Source organism: Gasterosteus aculeatus, chromosome 5 (assembly GCF_964276395.1).
Source record: "Gasterosteus aculeatus chromosome 5, fGasAcu3.hap1.1, whole genome shotgun sequence".
NCBI lineage: Eukaryota > Metazoa > Chordata > Actinopteri > Perciformes > Gasterosteidae > Gasterosteus > Gasterosteus aculeatus.
In genome coordinates, this window is record NC_135692.1 from 16986169 (window position 1) to 17004118 (window position 17950).

Below are 17950 nucleotides of genomic sequence, written 5' to 3' on the forward strand. Positions count from 1 at the left end.
TTGTTGTTTTATTGAACATGTCAATAATAAACTGCGGACGTTAGATGTTAAAAATGTTCCTCAAACGTCCTCTACAACTCTTTAGTAACAGTGAAAGTCCCTCATGGAGCCTCGGCGGATCCCCTGAGCTTCTGAACACGTTCACCCCGTCTTTGTTCATCATCACACGTGTGGTTAGTTAATCCCTCGACCAACAGCTGACATTCTGGGTAATTTACTCAGTAAACGTTGTAAACATGAGTTTACTCAGCATAACAACCTGGGTCTGGGTTACTCAAATGGGTAATACTCATTATTAAGACTAGTGACCACTGGTTATTATCTCTGCCTTTTATAGTGTCATATTACACATATTACGTCACTCATATCACACATATCAACAGTATTTCTTGTCCCTTGATAAAACACCCAATCTGAGTAAGATGCCATGACAAAGCCATTCCAATAAAGAAAGTTGTCATTATTATTACCATAGTGCCATTTCACTGTCTCTTGGGATCCGGTCCAGCTTGGACCGGATCCCAGAGCTCGTAGACCTCAGCCGGCTGTGCGGCTCCTTGGCATCGAGTTTTGCAACTTCAAAAGACCTTCAACACCAGTTACCGGGGCGCGCTAAGCCTGCCGGCCCCCCGCGGGCTGAGGGGCGGGGGCCACTCCACCACGAGGGGCTCAGTGTTCCGAGCAGGCGCGGGATGTTGAGAAGCTGGCAGGGATCAGCGATGGCACCAGGAGTGTTCAGGCGTCCCACAGCTCTGAAGAATGGAGCGGCACGGGGGCTGGCGTTGGCGCTGGCAGGACCCTCCTCAAAAACAATCAGGCCTTTGACAGCGACCAGATAGCAGCTGGAGCATCGACTGGCAGAGGAGGAGAGGAAGGAGGCCAAGCGACTCACCACCCCGGTGAAATCCCTTCTGACGGGTCAGAGAGGAGACGGACACATGGATGTTTGAAACACCCACGACTAGTCAAAGAGAGTTTATACAAAGTAGAAATGTCTTTGCAGTACAACGTGAAGATGCACAAGGGGGACTACAAAGACCAGCATAAAGAGACAATAAGCGGCCGCTACAAAGGGGTACAAACTAATTACAAAGTGGCAAAAAATGACACGGGTAGTAACACGAAGAGGCTCGACACCTGGAAGCTGAGATGTGGGAGGCACCTCGGTTCCAACCCCATCAGCAGGTTGTAGGCAGAAGGGCGGAGGTTCATCGGTAGCTTATTGGATCGATTTTGCGCTGATGCAGATTTTACGTGGACTATCAAGTTCATTCAGACACGGTAATCAATGTTGGATTCAGGATTCCACCACTAGGTGTCAAAGTTTACACATCATCGCTCCCTCTGTGTATTGCGTGATGTTTTCTCTGTTTTGAGGGAGATGGAGCAGGTGACCACGGGGACAAGGAGGAGAAACATGCAAGTCCACAATCATGAAATATCTCAAATGAATGCATTTCTTTGTTTTTCTAAACACTCCTCTTATGTACGCTGACAAGAAGTCAGCCCTCAAGGAGCCAGTCGAGGGTGAGGACGAGAGCTTCTCCATCGCTGAACATGTCCAGAAAGGGATTCAGCCTGGTGGGCGTAGCAGGACCACCTCCTCCTATTGTCAGCACTTTCAGGCACAGGCCTCGTGGACACCATCTGAGAGGGTTTCCTCCTGGGCACAACGTGCATTATGGCAGGAGCGGTGTTGTGTGTTTTGTATTTATTTATTCAAGTATACTGTTAACATATTGCTTATAATTCAGAGTTTAAAAGTTCTAGGCTGTAATTTGAAGCCACGTGTTTTGCATTTACTTATATTTACATTTAACAGTTAATATATTGTTCAATTAAAAAAACTAATTGGATTGCCACGATTACAATTAGTGCTGTCAACATATCCGGGACCCCAATTCTGGCCTTCACAATAAGATATCGCGCGTCAATACCTCAAAATAGTGCAATAAACGCTCTTCCATCTTGCCCGACCGTTCTTACTTCTTTCTTTCATCAACGTAATGGTAATTAGACATGTAAATGTTTAGGTATATTCATGAACTTTGACACGTAGATTCTTGACATGTATGAATTAACAGTACTTTGGTTTTGGTGGCGATCGCCGAAAAAAGACCGGATATAGCGAGATGTCAAAGCCACTCATTCATTGTTTATACATGTATGCATATATAATACGTGAGACACATGTAGCAATTCATGCATGTCAACTACGCTTAGCTCAAACGTCCAGGTGCTTTTATTTTTATTTTAGGTTGCCATAGTTCCGGTCACGTTCCGCTATCTCCGGTTAGCTTGACGCAGCGGGGGAGTCCAATGGAAACCTTCGATGTAACCCGGAGGAGACAATCGAGTACGATTTAACTAAAAAATAGAAGCCGGATGAATTTCATGGGGTTATAAACGGAATCGGTTCCTATCAGTCTGGGTCAGCGGCTCGAGCCGTTGTGTTTCTAATCTGCTGATCAGCCGTTAACGGAGTCCGCTCGGCCTTGTTTATATTGTGCAGAGCAGCCCGAATCGGGGAAGCAGGCCCGGTCCTCGGCGAGTGCAACAGCCGCTTCGGTGTGGATCGGCCCTTTAGCTCACCAAGTAAGTGGAAATACGGATGACACCCGATGCTCCTTGCCGGCAGAACACCGTCTGCGTTTCGGGCCTTCCGCTTGTGTTTCGAGCCGGTGTCAGTGTGTAGTTATTGTTAGCTTAGAGCTAGCAGGTCGTTTGGCTAATGCTAGCTAGCGTTGAAACTCGAGCTAACGTTAGCGTTACCGCAGGCAGGGGCGTTGTGTTTGTTGATACGCCGTCACGCTATGCTGCTAAACGTGCTAACCCCGCACTGTGTTGTTTGTTTCCACTCGTTATTGAGCTAATGTCCGAGCAGCGCTGATGGCAGTACGTTAGCGCCTTTAGCTCGCTGCTAAGCTAATGTTAGCCTTGTTTTGTCTAACCAGCTGGCTGAGAAGAAGTCGAGCTGTCGGCTCGTAGTAATTCTCACACATCTGTTTATCTCATTACTTCTACACGTATGATGCTGCTGACAATGATCCAAACCAACACACGTCATCCATGACCCTAAACCTTGACAGAGAGTGTTTGTTAGAGGATCTCGTTCACACGTATTGTTTGACATCCGTGTTATCATTAAAAGTGGCCCACGACTTGTGTCATTTTGTCCCCTTCTGCTCTCTTGTTTTAGAGAATATGACCCAGATGCAACAATGACATCAAGATTTGGTAAAACTTACAGCCGCAAGGGAGGAGAGGGCACGTCCAAGTTTGACGAAGTGCTGTCCACCAAGAGAGGCACCCTAAGCACCAAATGGGGCGACACCACCTACAAGGCCAAGGTGGGCGCCAAGCGTGCCGGCGCGCCCAAGAATGATTCCGTCCTGGAGGTTTACAAGAGACCCCGTCTGGGTGGAGACGGCTTGGAGGATCCGTTTGGATTCGACAGCGACGAAGAATCCAAGCCGGTTTCGTCTCGCAGCGGAAACAAGTCGTCCCCGGCCAAGCCGAGCTCCGCAGAGCCTCCACGAGCGCAAAGGCCGGGGATCTCTCCGGACGCGGGAAGCAGGTCCAGCCTCCAAGGTGGATCCCGTGCTTTGTCCGCCGCACAGGGGACCTCACGGCGGGCCGATGACCGGAACCAGCCCAGGGTGGTGGAGGACACAGATTGCTTCTTCAGCAGCAGCAGTGCCAGCATCGGTAATCCACACATCTGACACCTTTAAGCTTGGCAGCTCTGGAGTAGGACGCTCTGTAGTGACTCCGTCTCAGCCGATCTAGTCATTAACTTAGTGGCCCAATATATGAAATGTGAGAGCACAGATAGAGACCCATCAGAGGACTTTAAGGTGGTGTCTCTACGGTGATGATTGAATTAATCAGCAGTAACGACACAACCTGAAAGAAATCTGCTTAAATCCTTATGGCTTTGCTCGGCCGGGCGCTGTTCTTTTTAGGATTGTTTTTATAGATCTAATAATCTCCTATTGCTGTTTAAAGCACATAACAACCACAGAATGCATTTTATTTACTTTGGACACGGATGAAACATCCTCCACTGGTCACGAGCTGCAGTCACTGAATGGGCCGAATGACCTGAGATGTGATAAATACTCTGGTTTATTTTTAATATTCTTACATTCCTTGAATCTTTCAATGACTCTAGTTTCTGATCAGCCTCCTTTTCACCTACCATCATCTTTAACAGTCCTCCACTGTTTCCTGTGCATGGACACACACTAACACGCACAAATGCTGTAAAGCTTAAATAAACACCGGCTTCTGTCGGGTGTCAGAATAAAAACCCTTCTGGCTGCGACGACGTCCCTTTGAGCCCTGATTTCGATCCAAAATATTTCCAAGCGAGCATCGGCGGACAGCTGCATTTCTCAGCCTGGCTGCACCTCGAGGCTCATGGGAAACAAACACTTTAGTTTTTGCTCGTGGATGGTAACTGAATTCTGAGCTTCATTTGACAAACTGTGACTAAAGAAACCAGATGATCTTCGAAGCTGTCGGTCGAGTTCTAAGCAGACATCATCAGAGCGCTGCAGCACCCGCAAGACCTCCGTGGAGCGCTGTGCAGAGTCATTTAACATTGAGTGTGCGTGTGCTTCCCATGACGCGTCTTCTCTTCACCTCGGGGAACAAACCAGTGTCATTCTTTCTCTGTCGCTTTGGGCTGGATTGCCCTCGGCTTTCTGAGCCGGCTGCTGCTCACCTGCCAGAGACCAGAGCCGCGCTGACTCTGTAAATATGACCAATGCTTCACCAAATCGCTGCTGATGAAGTGGGGAGATATTGTGGCGCTCAGTGGAAACAAACCAGGATTTCGCTTTTATATTTTAGACATTTTGATTTCAATTAACAGGAGTCCCTTGTTGAGAACTGAGTTATTTTGTGACCCTAAAGGGAAAACTACTTATTAGACCAGAGTGGTCTAACGCCCCCCCCCCCCCCCACCCATGTGATGTAACTCCGTGGAGCAATTCCCCGTGTTTGCCCTCATCGCATTGCAGTACATGTCATGCGTTCTGTAGGTCGTCAACTGGCACGTTGTTGAAGAATGAAATAAGACATTGACTTCTTAACGTTAACATGAAGTATGTTTGTATCCTTTTCTCTCTCCAGAGGATCTGATGTTGTAGCACCATCGGTTGTTGACGTCGTTGCTGAAATAAGGAGTAGATCTCGCGTCGTTTTGTTGTGAGACATTAATGAAATGATTCTTGCAGGTCGTACAGTTGATTGTAAGAGGGTTCAGGCACGTAAAGGCCCTGCTGACGATGACGTCACATTATTGCACTTTTCTTTCCAACATGAACTCTGATGTTTCATAAACCAAAGAACTAATGTGACAATCTGTTGTCCTCCGTAGGAAAGAAGCAGCAGCCGACCTCGTTGTCCGAGAACCAGCACAGCTACTCGTGGTACCAAAACGCTTCTGAGAGCGATAAGAAGCCCCTGGCGCAGACCACCACCCTGAAGACCGCCTCCAAGGCAGAGGCCACCTACGACTCCTGGGACGCCATCATGGGTCTCGGTCCCCCCTCGCCCAGCCAGGAACCTCGCAACCCGGCCCCGACGCTGTCCTGGGCCACAGCCGGCCTCAGCGTGGGCGGGGCCGACCCGAGGCCGACCCGCTGCGAGAGGCCCCCCTCCCCACCGCGGCTCCAGAGCCCCGGCGGCAGCGAGGACCCGGCGTCTGACTTCCTCCTGGAGATCTCCGACTACTCCCAGACCTCCTCTGACCCGTCGCTGGCCAGAAACTCTAAATGTCGGACGTACAGGAGGCCAAACAAGCAAGGACCCGGCAAAGCCTCGGACTCCAGCGGCGCCGCGGGTTCTGCCCCGAGCACGGGTCCCCCCAAGCCTGACGGCAGTAATAAGACGACGGGTGGAGGACGGGGACGGGGCAGGACGAGGGACTTCACGGTGCTGCACCCCTCCTCTGTGTCCATGTGTAACGTCACCATCCAGGACCGAGGGGTGGAGGAGTTCAGCGCCGACGCGGCGCCCTCCGCTGGCGGCAACGGCGCCGGGCCCGGCGGCACAGCGGACCTGGGAGAGGCGGGGTGGCAGCGGACGAAGGCGGAGCAACGGAACACAAGGTAGAACCCCACCTCTCCAACGGGCCTGGTCCACAATCCTAAACTAAAGGTGCTGAGAGAGGAAACGTCTCCCGCGTGGGGGAGGAGCTGTAGGTCCCAGCGGCTCTGCAGACACTCAGGATGTGGAGGGAACTAGTGGCCGAAACACACGCTGTAGATTCTGAACAACACGGAGAAACCGGAACATTTGGGTTAAAGCAGATTTCCTTCTCCCACATCACAAGTTGCTCCTCTTTCAGTTAGTTTTAAAGTTTAAAGCAAATTCCTTCAGCTCAGTATAAAGATGTGTGTCTGCTACCAGACCCGGGGTCAGCGGATCATCTGAACTTAATTAGTTGCAGATCTGGTTTTGACATAGACGGTAAATCCATCATCGTGTTATGAAACAAACGTGACGCGTTTCTACCAGATGAAGAAGACTAGTAAAAGCTCTTCACACTCCTCTTTCATCCACGTTTGTTCCCCGCAGGTCGAACCCGGCCCAGACCCACAGGGACAGTAAGCCCGACCTGTTTGGTTTTGACGACGCAGACGTCCATCAGCAGGAGGACGGCCAACACGTCTCTGAGGGACGCTCCAGCTACAAGATCCAGTACTTCGGCTTCGACGACATGAGCGACAGCGACGGCTCCGACGACGATGCCGCTAAAGAGAGGAGGCGGGCCAAGAAGGCGGCGGCCGCCACCGCCAGGGAGAGGGCCCCGGTGGTCACCATAGAAGAAGAAGAAGAACTGACGGATGAAATGCCGGATCCCTTTGAAAACCTGGAGCGGCTGGAGAGGCTGGAGCGGCTGGAGAGGCTGGAGATGCTGGATCGACCGGCGGCCAAGGAGAACAAGAAGAACGTGGAGAAGCCGGGCAGCAGGATACAAGCAGGTTCTGTCTCTGTCTCTGTCTCTCTGTCTCTGCATCGCTACCTGATGTAGCTGAACGGGCCACTGTGCTGATTATGAGCTACTTCGTCAGTGATGTCCAATGCTGTCCCGTCTTTGTCCCAGACAAGTGAGCTTCATCTTGGTCCGCTGCTTGGACATCACTGACTATGATCTGCTGCTTTGTGTCACAACGACACACAAACACACACCACTTCGTTTAGCGCCCATACAGCAGACAACCTGCAGGACCACCAGCTGATACACGCTGTATGAAGCAGAATGTTTTGGTCTGGTGGGGCCGTCCCTCTGTCCCCCCCCCCCCCCCGTCCTGACCGTGCTGTGTTCCGTCTGCAGAGGCGCTGGACTTCTCGGAGGACGGCCTCAGGGTGGTGGCGGGGGCTCCTGGGAGGCCGTCTCAGGGCAAAGCGGCGGAGAAGAACCCCGACAGCTTCCGGAGGATCTTCAGCGCTCACAAGAAGGTAAGAGGAGGCGACGTGAGCTAAAAGGTTCATCCGACTTCTGAAACGAGCTTTGACAGTTGAGACGTAAAGACGAATCATCCTTTGGGGGGCGGGGCGAGGGGGAGGGGCTTAGTCTTCTCTGGGCTGACTGAGCTCACTGGTCTCAGACTGGTTCATATTTACAGAAGAGATCGATGCAGCGAGTGACTCGTTGGCTGAACTAAAGGAGTCAGAGTCCAGTGTTCTGCTGTTTCTGGTTGGACTTGTTTCTGAATCTATTGGTTCCCTGGATGAGGATTAGCTGGTGTGAAGATTTATTTCTCCATCAGCAGGAAGTCACAAATCACAGTCAAGGGTTTTAGAGAAAGAAACAACTTCCAGCGTGCGAACGCTCCACCGGGGCGGAGGAATGAGTCTGTCCTCGCCTCCCTTCCTCTCCTCAGCTCAGTCCCTCCTGACTCCTCGCTCCGTCCTCCGTCGACATGATCGAGAGTTGGAGCGAGTCGAGCTCATTAGAAGAACAACAGCCCTTGTAACTCTTTATGACTCTGCTTCCATCACAATAAACTGCGCAGCCACAGCGCTGTTGGGTCGCGCCGCCGGGCATGCTGGGAGATCCTACGTTTCATCAGCGTGACCGCGCGTGGCAGGATTCATCCATAATGTGGAGCTGGTTCATTAGAGGGCAGCGTCCACAACAAGGAGCCTCCCCGGAGCTCCAGTGAGGCTCCTCCACCAATGAGCCGTGAGGACGAGCTCATCAAGGATCTCCATCATCTGCTGCTACGACAGAGGAGAGCGGCCCGGCTGGGGGGGGCTTCTCTGCCTCGTCCCATGAATATTAATAACAGCAAGCCCAGTCATTGTTGGCGCTGTTTGTCAGTGAAGACCTCGACCAACGTTCCAACAAACCAAACAGCGATTCTTCTCACGCAGTAAAAAGAGCATCCGTCAACTAACTGATCCAATCACCATCTCACATTCCAACCAAGGACACCGGGGGGGGGGGGGGGGGGGGGGGGTTCTTCTACTCGGTGGTTTATTAAAAGTTGGTGCTTTAACAGACGATTGAGGCCCCCCCCATGTGAGCGGCGGGAAGGCTTTCTGAGGGCATCGCTCTCTGATGCCAAAACAAAGCCGCCCACCTTCCTCCCTTCACTCCCCCCATGCTGCTGAGCGGCGGGGGGGCTTAGGTGTCCATCTGTGTCATTCACGTTACTGTAGGAGACTTTTAATTCGCTGTGTTGGTGTTCCAGCGCAGCGCTGCTCATCCCAAGCTCCTCTTTTGTCTCTGCTCATTGAGCCTGTGGTGTTGACCCCCCCCCCCCTCCACCCCCCCACACCTCCTCAGCCAACTCCTCGGCCCCTTTTTGTTTTTGTACATCGATGCCCAGGCAACCAGCGAGCACCGGTCCGGCTGGGGGGGCGATGGGGGGCGGTGGGGGGGCAGGAGGATGTTTGATCTCTGCTGGCTCACTCGCTGCTCCAGTCTGCAGCTCCTCATTCAAGCACATTTCTGTTTGTCCGTCTTTGTCTGTGAGGATGTTTAATAAACTTCTTTCACTTTGTTTCACTGAAATATTCAATGAAATAAATATTTTGTGGGTTTTGGACTGTCGGCGTAACAAATTCCTTCATTGTGAAATGGGTAAATAAAAGTCAAAAGACGACTCATGGTGATGTTTAAACATTCACGTCTTTGCAGAAGGAGCTTTGAATGTGTGTCTTTATATTTAATGTTATTTATATTTACTCAATGTTCTTCACATCTTTCCACTTTGTGTCTTCCATTCGTCCCCCTTGGCTCCTGCGTCCATGTTCCAGTCTCCCACCAAAGCCGTGTACAACGCTCGCCACTGGGCGCTGGAGAGCGAGGAGGCGCCGCCCGCCACCTTCCTGGGCCGATCGCCGCCGGCTCCCGTAAGTTCTGCGAGCTCGTCCCATGAAGTGCGTTCATGTTCCGCGCGCAGCCCTCTTTTATTCATCGTGACACGCACGGACCCCCCCCAGCAGGCCCCGGCCTCGGCAGGAGGGTCCAGTAAGGAGCCCAAGGACGACGCTCCCAAGGACGACGGGGTTTTTAAGGCTCCGCCCCCTCCGCCCAAGGTCACCAAGTTCGTGACCCTGCCCACAGACCTGTACCAGGACGCCGTCACGGCACTCAAGTGCCGCAAAGAACACAAAGAGGTGAGAGGCGCTGACTGCAGGTGTGGAGGTACTGACCGTCCCTGTCACTCACATGTGGAGGTGTTTTTGGAGACTTAGCCCCGCCCCTCTGTTCTCCAGCTGTACACGGTCGTCCAGCACGTGAAGCACTTCAACGACGTGGTGGAGTTCGGAGAGAACCAGGAGTTCACCGATGACTTTGAGTACCTGGCCACTGGTCTGAAGAGCGGACAGCCCCTCAACACGCGCTGCCTGAGGTAAGAGCCCCCCCACGGGGAGGCGCCGGTGCATTCTGTCACCATGTGCTGATGTGTGTGTGTGTGTGTGTGTGTCTGTCCAGTGTGATCAGCCTGGCTGCGCGCTGTGCGATGCCCAGCTTCAGGATGCACCTCCGGGCGAGAGGGAAGGTGGCTCAGGTCTTCAAAACACTCAACGACGCCCCGCAGCACTCGGTGAGGACGAAGTCCTTCAGCCAGACGCGCTCGCTGCCGGCGGCTTTCTAGTACTTTCTGTGTGACGAGGCTGATTTCCTCCCCGTCTGGTTTCTGCAGAATCTGGCTCTGTGCACGGCCTCGCTGATGTACATCCTCAGCAGGGACCGGTTGAACATGGACCTGGACCGCTCGTGTCTGGACCTGATGATCCGGCTGCTGGAGATGGACCACGACCAGGAGGGCGGGGCCGCGACGGGGCCGGACCCCACCGCTCAGTTCAGCGCCAGGGAGATCGCCAAGATGAAGGAGAAGATCAGGAAGCTGTGCGACACGGTGCACAACAAGCACCTGGACCTCCAGAACATCACGGTACCGAGCGGCTCGCCAGAGGCCTTATTTTAGTTTGGCGTGAGCTGGCTTTAAGCTCCTTTTTGTCCCTCGTCTCCTCCTGTAGACGGGTCATTTAGCCATGGAGACGTTGCTGTCCCTGACCTCAAAGAGAGCGGGGGACTGGTTCAAAGAGGAGCTTCGGCTGCTGGGGGGACTGGACCACATCGTAGATAAAGGTTGGACCAGCTGCTCACACCTGGTGGTGACTCGCAGCCTCCGCAGGTCTCTGATGGCGTCTACTCGTTTCCATCCCTCCACAGTGAAGGAGTGCGTCAACAACTTGAACCAGGAGGACGAGAAGGAGAAGCTGGTGTCGTCTCTCTGGGGAGCCGAGAGGTGTTTGCGGGTGTTGGAGAGTGTAAGTGCAGCAAAAGCTGTTTCTCTTTGAAACAAACACGCTGTTGAGTGACGATGGTCCTCGTATCATTTTAATATGGATGAAACGTGAAGTGAACCATTAAACGGACCACGATGTTTATGGTTAGAGAGCCTGGAGATACTGAGGAGTCATGAAAGCCTCTTTAGAACATTGGCTGGGTTCACGTCTGCCTCGTGTGGCCACAACAACTATTACAACAACAAACAATTATATAAACATTTTCACCTGCGAAAATATGAGTCACTTTTTCCCTTTTGATTTAAAAAAAATATATATTCTGGAAACGAGAAATATTATTTTGCCAGAACATTTTCACAAGTAAATAATTTGTCCACAGGTGACCGTCCACAACCCAGAGAACCAGGGCTACTTGATCGCCTACAAAGACTCGTCCCTCATCATCTCCTCTGCAAAGTGAGCGCGCGCGCACACACACACACACACACGATTCTGACCTTTGACCCCGCATATTGGCAGAACTGATCGACACAACGACAGTGAGATTAGTTCTCCTCTTCCTGTCGTCTCTCGCTGCATCGGACAAAATGTCCTTTTGACAGAATTCTTTAGGACATTTGTCTTCAGTAACAGACTGAGACGTCTCTCTCTGTGTAGGTGAACTGACGTTTCTACATCTTGACACGTGCTGAATGCATTCAGCCGCCTCGCAAAGAGGTCTCATGAGGTCTCATGAGGTCTCATGAGGTCTCATGAGGTCTAGTTTAATCTCGTGTTCTGTGGAGGCCTCAGAGCGCGTTACTCAACACATCATGGAGGCCGAGGATGCTGATAAACAACCTCCCACGCTTTGAACGTTACATGGAGAGTGGCGAGAAGAAAGCCCGTAAGGTTCTCTGCTCAGATCACAGCGTTTCGCATTGAGGCTAAAAAGTTTCATTTTACGTTATAAGATCTGTGTATTCCACCAAAATACACACACACACACACGTCTGTGGTTGTGCGTATCGTTATTGGGGTTTTGTTGTTTCATTTCCTGGTCTTGACTTCCTGTCAGTCACAGCAGTGACCTTTGCCCTCTGGCATCAGCAGAAGAAGAGCAGGAGAGGAGGAGCTGACCTCTGTGATTCAGCACATGTCATCTGATTTGGACCGTTTTCTTCAAATGAAGTTTATTTGGAGTTGCTTAGAAACAAACTGTTCATTAATCGATCATCTGCATTTGAATAAGATTCACCAATAAAAGGTTGGATCAAATGGACCCGAGGACAGATGTGTGACATCACTTCCTGTGGACTTTATTCACCGTGAATGAAAGAGTAACGATGTCCCTGTTTGACCAGAAAGAAGATGATTTCTTCTGTAACATTGAATATCTGTGTGTCTTTACCTCCTCATCCGCCTCCCTCTGTGTGACCGGCCCTCGCCCCCGCGGGGGGGGGGGGGGGGGGGGGGGGGGGGCGGCATCGCTCAACAAAGAGCTGCTGTTTGAGCGACGCAGGCCTCAGTCCGAGCGTTCAGCTGTCCTCCGTTAACTCGATTAACCCCCAAAACCACACACACACACACACACACACACACAGACACACACACACACACTGCAGCTGTGTGCTCATGAAGCTATGACTCCAGGTCTTCCTCCGCTTCATTGTTTCAGGCCGTCTGCCTCTCTGAGTGTTTCAGCTGCACAACTAATTCACTTCCACGTCGTGAAGAACAGAGAACAAGAAAATAGTGTCTAACTTCTGTCTCCGTCCTCTCGGGCCGCTTTCTGCTCCCTGTTCAGTCCCAACTGTCATTAGATTTAATCAGGCAGCTGACCTGCTTCACCCCGTCTGTGTGTGTGTGCGGGTGCGTGTGCGTGTGTGCGTGTGTTTTATGTTTGAGTATAAAAAGACGGATCCAGTTCGACGGTGATAAAGTGTTTACAGTCCACATGCCTGATGCATCGGTACCCACGAGGTTCTATCGCAGCTGAAGTGATGACTTTAGTGTTTGGGCTCAATGACTCAGTTCATTCCTTGTGGTTGAGAGGCGGAGCTTCACAAAGGGCCGACAGGAAGCGGCGCGGATGCTGCTTCCTGCTTCCCCACTGAGCCCTGCTGGTCTCCTCAGGGTGCTGAGGAGGTGTGAGGAGATGATCCAGAGGTACAGCAGGGAGCGCAGCGCAGACGGCGCCGTGGGCAAAGCGGTGGAGGACTGCATGAGGGCCATCATCGGGGTGCTGCTCAACCTGACGCACGACAACGGTTAGCAACGCACATGGTTCACCCTGCTGGGCTCTTCACGCACCGTGTGTACTCACAAATGTGCGTTTGTGCAGAGTGGGGCAGCACCAAGACCGGCGAGCAGGAGGACTTCATCATGACGGCGCTGAACTGTGTCCTCAAAGTCCCTCAGTACCTTCCACAGGAGCAGAGGTTTGACATCCGAGTACTGGTGAGTCCCCCCCCCTTCCCCCCCACACACACACACACACACGCACACACTCCTCTGACTGTGTGTGTGTGTGTGTGTGTGTGTGTTCAGGGTCTGGGCCTGCTCATCAACCTGGTGGAGTACAGTGCCAGGAACAAGCACTGTCTGATGGAGATGGAGATGGACGGAGGTCAGGGTCCCTTCGACTCCACCGTCCTGCTGGACCCTCAGCACCAGGACGTAGCCAGCACCGGCCCGCTGAGCGCCATCGCTGCTCTGGTGCAGGTGTGTGTGTGCGCCCGAGGAAGCAGCTACGGCGGCTGGTTTCATCATGAGCATGTTTAATTATTGTTTTAATTTAAAACGTCGGCTGGTTGTTGCTCTGCTGGCGTCCAGTTCCTCCTTCACGCCGTCCTACTTTGTAATAATGTAAACGAATAGTCGTCTCAGCTTTTACTTTCATTGTGAAAGTAAAAGCTGCTTCCCTGTGAAGAAGGAAATGAACAACTGCTTCAATGATTTGCTTTTCACATCTGATGAACCTCTCAAAGTCAAGACGTTGGATTTCAGCTTCATTCCTCAGTAAACAGCAGATATTTAAAGCTCTTATTCTGAAGCCCCCCCAATAAACAACAGTGAGAACCTCCCCTTCCTGTTCCTCCTCCTCAGCTGTTCCTCCAGCGGGAGCGTGCCGCCATCCAGGCTGAGGCGCAGACTGATGACCTCATCAAGGAGGCGCCGAAGCCGGCGGCTGACAAGAGCGGGCAGTGGCAGGAGTCGGGCGGCGAGATCCAGTGGGTCGCCAACGACAACAACAACACCCCCACGGAGGAAGAGGAGAAGCAGAAGGCGAAGGAGGAGGAGGACGAGGAGCTGGACCTCAACAAAGGTACGAGCCGCTTGTGTCTCAGTGAGACGGTCTGAGGAGCGGGACAGAAGACATGAACCTCTTCCTCTTCTCAGCTCTGCAGCATGCGGGGAAGCACATGGAGGACAGCATCGTGGCCTCGTACACGGCGCTGCTGCTGGGCTGCCTGTGTCAGGGGAGCGCGGTCAGTCTCACACACACACACACACACACACACATTGATGCACATCTGTAAACAAAGACGTCATTTGAATGATCCTCCCCCCAGTTGAATGTGACTACTGTGAGAGACAACCTGCCGAAAGGAGATTTCTCCATCATGACAGAAATGCTGAAGAAGTTCCTCAACTTCATGAACCTCACTGTGAGTCTCAGCTTTGTGCGTTTCATATGTGACATTTAAATCTTCTTTTGAAGTGTGTCACACGCTGACCTCTCCTCTCTGCAGTGTGACGTCGGCACCACGGGACAGAAGTCCATTTCCCGGATCATCGACTATCTGGAACACTGCTAGAGAGAAGCCTCACACACACACACACACACTCGTCTTCATCGTCCTCTTCATCCTTCGGTAAACGGAGCTCGATAAGTCGATTTCTAAAATAACTTAAGTCTGACTCCAAAGTTCTGATCAGATCTTTATTTGACTTTTTATTCAAATCGAAGTCAGTATTTTATTTTCTCCGACTTTCTTCTCTATTTATGAACCTTTTTCAGGAAGATGTTTTTCTGGCGTTTTTTTCTTTTTTAAACATTTTTTATTTTCTTTTTTAATGTCCTTTTGGCTTTTGATCCCCCACACACACACACACTCCCCCCGGCTGCCTCTGGAGCTGATAATCGGCAAAACAGTTCAGTTGGTTGAAGACACGAGCGTTCCCCCTCCTCTCCTCCAGGAGGCGCTCTGAGCATCGATCTCCACTTGGCGGTACTTTAAGCGCCGTCTGTTGGAGCGGTTTCATCTGTACAGAGACTCTTTTCAGGACACGAGCGCTCCGCCTCCCTCTCCCACAACAACGCGGCCCTCCGGCCCTCCTCCCAGGAGCTCCGTCACAGCAGGAGGCTCCGGGGGGGCGGAGGTCCTCCCATGATGCATTTCAGCCACATCCGGCGTGCAGGAAGCAGAGTGTCGTTCTCAACGTGGCAGTTTGTCTTTATTTATCGTGACACCGTTTCATGACGCATGTTTCTTCATAGCTGGTTAATAAATGTTTATAGATCATCGGCACCAATGAGACATTAAATAACATGAGGTTATGATGTAATGACCCGTAATAAGGACATTAGATACGTTATAAAAGTGACCATGAGACCTTCATAGGAATAATATTCCACCGTAGTTCATCATTTGATTCACTGACAACAAAGATGACAGATTTTAAATTAGTTGCTTAACTTTGTTCTTTCCCACCGACCACTTCCTGGTTCTTAAGCCTCCGATCACTCGTCTGCTAGAAGATGATCACACGAAGCTCCTCAACCAAGTTCATGCCGTTGGTCATTTGTCTGGTCCTCTGTAATCGGGCACACACACACACACACACACTCTCACACAACTCGCTTTATTCAGACTAAGAAGGACTGGACGAGCTTTTTGTACATAGTTCTTGTACATAGATGAATTCCCTCATGGGGGGGGGGGGGTTAGACCGGTAGACTCTACTTTTCTGGATCTGACTGAATTTTTTTCTTAAGCCTTTTCTCCCGTGTGGGGGGGGGGGTCTGGGACAGCGATCTGATTAACAAGACAAGTGCAGGAAAACGTGATCTTTGTACCGATGTGCTGACTCATGTCTTTGGTTACTTGTATATAATTTTAAAATAATAAAAGTTGCTACTTTCAGTACTTTCCTGCTCCGCCTGTTTGTTGACGATGATCATTTCTCAGAATCGGTTATTTATCAAACTTTGTTTTGGAAAGATTCATTTTAGTGAAAAACCCAAATTGTTCTCACAGTTCACATCTTCTGTTCACCACGAACCAATCGGACGACTTCAAGTGTTTGTAAGAAAATATATTTGTTATTAACAGGACAAACATCTAAAATACAATATGTGAATACAGTTGAATAAAAGCTGGAGCTAAATGTCTCTTGCATTTGTTGAAGCGAGTCTTTTGGTCCACGTGTCCTCTGTCTCCGGGCCTCCGCTGCCGGTGTGAAGGTCCACGGCAGCAGGTGCGGTCCCCCGGGAGGGCGGAGCGGCCCCCGGGGGCCCCTCGTGGAGCAGCTCGCTGAGGGTGGCGATGTAGATCTGCGCCATCTGGAGCGTCTCGGACTTGGAGAGCTTCTTGTCGCTCTCCAGGTTCGGGATGACGCTGCGCAGCTGGTCGAAGGCGACGTTGAGCCCCAGCATCCTCCTCCGCTCCCGCGCGTTGGCGGCGAGCCGCCTGCGTCTCTGCGCGCGCGCCAGGGCGCACGCGTCCGGCGGCAGGCAGCGCAGCGCGCCTCCGTCGGGCCCCAGCCGGAGCTCCACGACGGCGCACGGCGCGTCGCGGTGGTCGCAGCCGCGTCTGGCGCGCTGCGCCCCCGGTCGCTCCTGCGCGAGGCTCCGTTGCAGGAGAGCTTGGATGTCCGCGTGGAGAGCCGCGGGGCCCGCGGGGCCGCCCCCCCCCTCCGGGGCCAGCGAGTGGAAGGGCGCGAAGAGGCTTTTACTCGGAGGCATCACTTTGCTTTATATCCCAAAGTCGCTGCGCGTCCGTCCTCTTGACAGCTTCTACTTCCTCCACTTTGAGGCGTGAATTTATGGAGCCGGCCGCGCGGGAGCGCGCCGTGCGTGCTGCGGGGGCGTGGAGAGGGTCGTGTGCTGCTCATTGATCAGAGCCAAAGACCCGCTGCAGGAGGTCCAGGAACCGAGTTCATCAAAAGAGGATTAGAGGCGTCTCAGTGCGCAAGGAGGCGGCCAAGCAGCGAGGAGGGAGGAGACGAGGGGAGGAAGGAAGGATGGCAGAGTGGCTGTGACGCTCAAAGTCTGGATTAATGACAATATGATTCAAATCCAAATGTCCCTGATGATAAAGAGAATATATCCGTTAAGTTGTTAAAATAGTCAACCGTATTGATGAGACATTGAGCAGCCATTTAAAACGCTTCAATATGAAAATAAAGGTTTTGTTCCCAGATATCTATTAAAATTTAGTATAATTACTTACTAATATTTACTTTTATAACGTTTCTTTTCCTGTGAGTGAGAAGATAAAGTGCGTTGTTCTATCATTTGCATCCTCTCTTTGCCTCCACGTGTTGTGTAGCAGGTTTGTCTCAGACACACAACCTTGTTGGGGGTTTGTTTGTGTCTGATGTCGACGTGGGTCTTTTCTTCATTAACAATAAATAAATAAAAGATGGTTCACGTGCACTCAGAGGCTGATGATGAGTGACAGGAACGTGGCCGCGTCCAGCGGGTCTCCTAGCAGCGTGTGCCGGCACGGGGGGGCGGGGTCTGTTGGCACGCTCCGCCCCGTTAAACCCAATGAAACGGCTCGTTACGGACAGACACGGGCCGGAGATCAGACGCTCGCGCCGCCGTGACGACACAGAGGTGGGCGGGGCTTGTTCAGCAGGCAGCCGTTCACTTCCACTGATTTCTGCGTAGCGACTTCCGCTGTGCTGCTCTGAGCTCCAAGCCCATTGGATGAGACACCTTTCAATGAAGGGACCAGCGTACAGGTGGCTTGTCGGTCCTCGTCCTCACCGCCTCTCAGGACCCGTCGTGTCTCTGGTGTCCTTCTGAGTCTGATTGGACAAAGACAATTCAATGTCTCTTTGTCGTCGTTTTGAGGGGGTCGTCCTCTTCTCGCTTCTACAGGTGACGTAAACGGCCCAAATACTCTAAAAGACTGCAGCAGGACACACACACACACACACACACACACACACACAC

At 51.9% G+C, this 17950-nt stretch overlaps 2 protein-coding genes across 3 annotated transcripts; one reads left to right on the top strand and one right to left on the bottom strand.

Moving 5' to 3' along the window:
* Positions 1-2254: 2254 nt before the first annotated feature.
* Positions 2255-15914, top strand: LOC120819633 (wings apart-like protein homolog). Of its 2 annotated transcripts, none has more exons than XM_040177222.2 (20): positions 2255-2595; positions 3200-3708; positions 5387-6119; positions 6589-6995; positions 7349-7473; positions 9280-9375; positions 9466-9642; positions 9742-9878; positions 9962-10073; positions 10173-10424; positions 10510-10621; positions 10706-10803; positions 11162-11238; positions 12898-13031; positions 13106-13221; positions 13312-13485; positions 13870-14089; positions 14164-14252; positions 14337-14432; positions 14517-15914. In XM_040177222.2, exons 2-20 carry the CDS (start codon positions 3222-3224, stop codon positions 14580-14582), a joined length of 3708 nt encoding a protein of 1235 aa, XP_040033156.2. In that variant the 5' UTR covers positions 2255-2595; positions 3200-3221; the 3' UTR covers positions 14583-15914. The 2 variants fall into 2 exon arrangements, with proteins under 2 accessions (XP_040033156.2, XP_040033157.2); XM_040177223.2 differs by having other exon boundaries at positions 9469-9642.
* atoh1c (atonal bHLH transcription factor 1c) lies at positions 15594-16972 on the bottom strand. Its single transcript, XM_040177306.2, has one exon. It carries the CDS (start codon positions 16730-16732, stop codon positions 16151-16153), a length of 582 nt encoding a protein of 193 aa, XP_040033240.1. The 5' UTR covers positions 16733-16972; the 3' UTR covers positions 15594-16150.
* Positions 16973-17950: the final 978 nt, after the last annotated feature.

What these genes read in the sequence shown, in the direction of transcription:
- atoh1c (XM_040177306.2), bottom strand. Translation starts at nt 16,732, where the DNA reads ATGCCTCCGAGTAAAAGCCTCTTCGCGCCCTTCCACTCGCTGGCCCCG.
- LOC120819633 (XM_040177222.2), top strand. Translation starts at nt 3,222, where the DNA reads ATGACATCAAGATTTGGTAAAACTTACAGCCGCAAGGGAGGAGAGGGC. An exon ending in GGACCACATCGTAGATAAAG is followed by an intron (nt 10,622 to 10,705) that starts GTTGGACCAGCT and finishes ATCCCTCCACAG; the next exon opens with TGAAGGAGTGCGTCAACAAC. An exon ending in GGTTTGACATCCGAGTACTG is followed by an intron (nt 13,222 to 13,311) that starts GTGAGTCCCCCC and finishes GTGTGTGTTCAG; the next exon opens with GGTCTGGGCCTGCTCATCAA.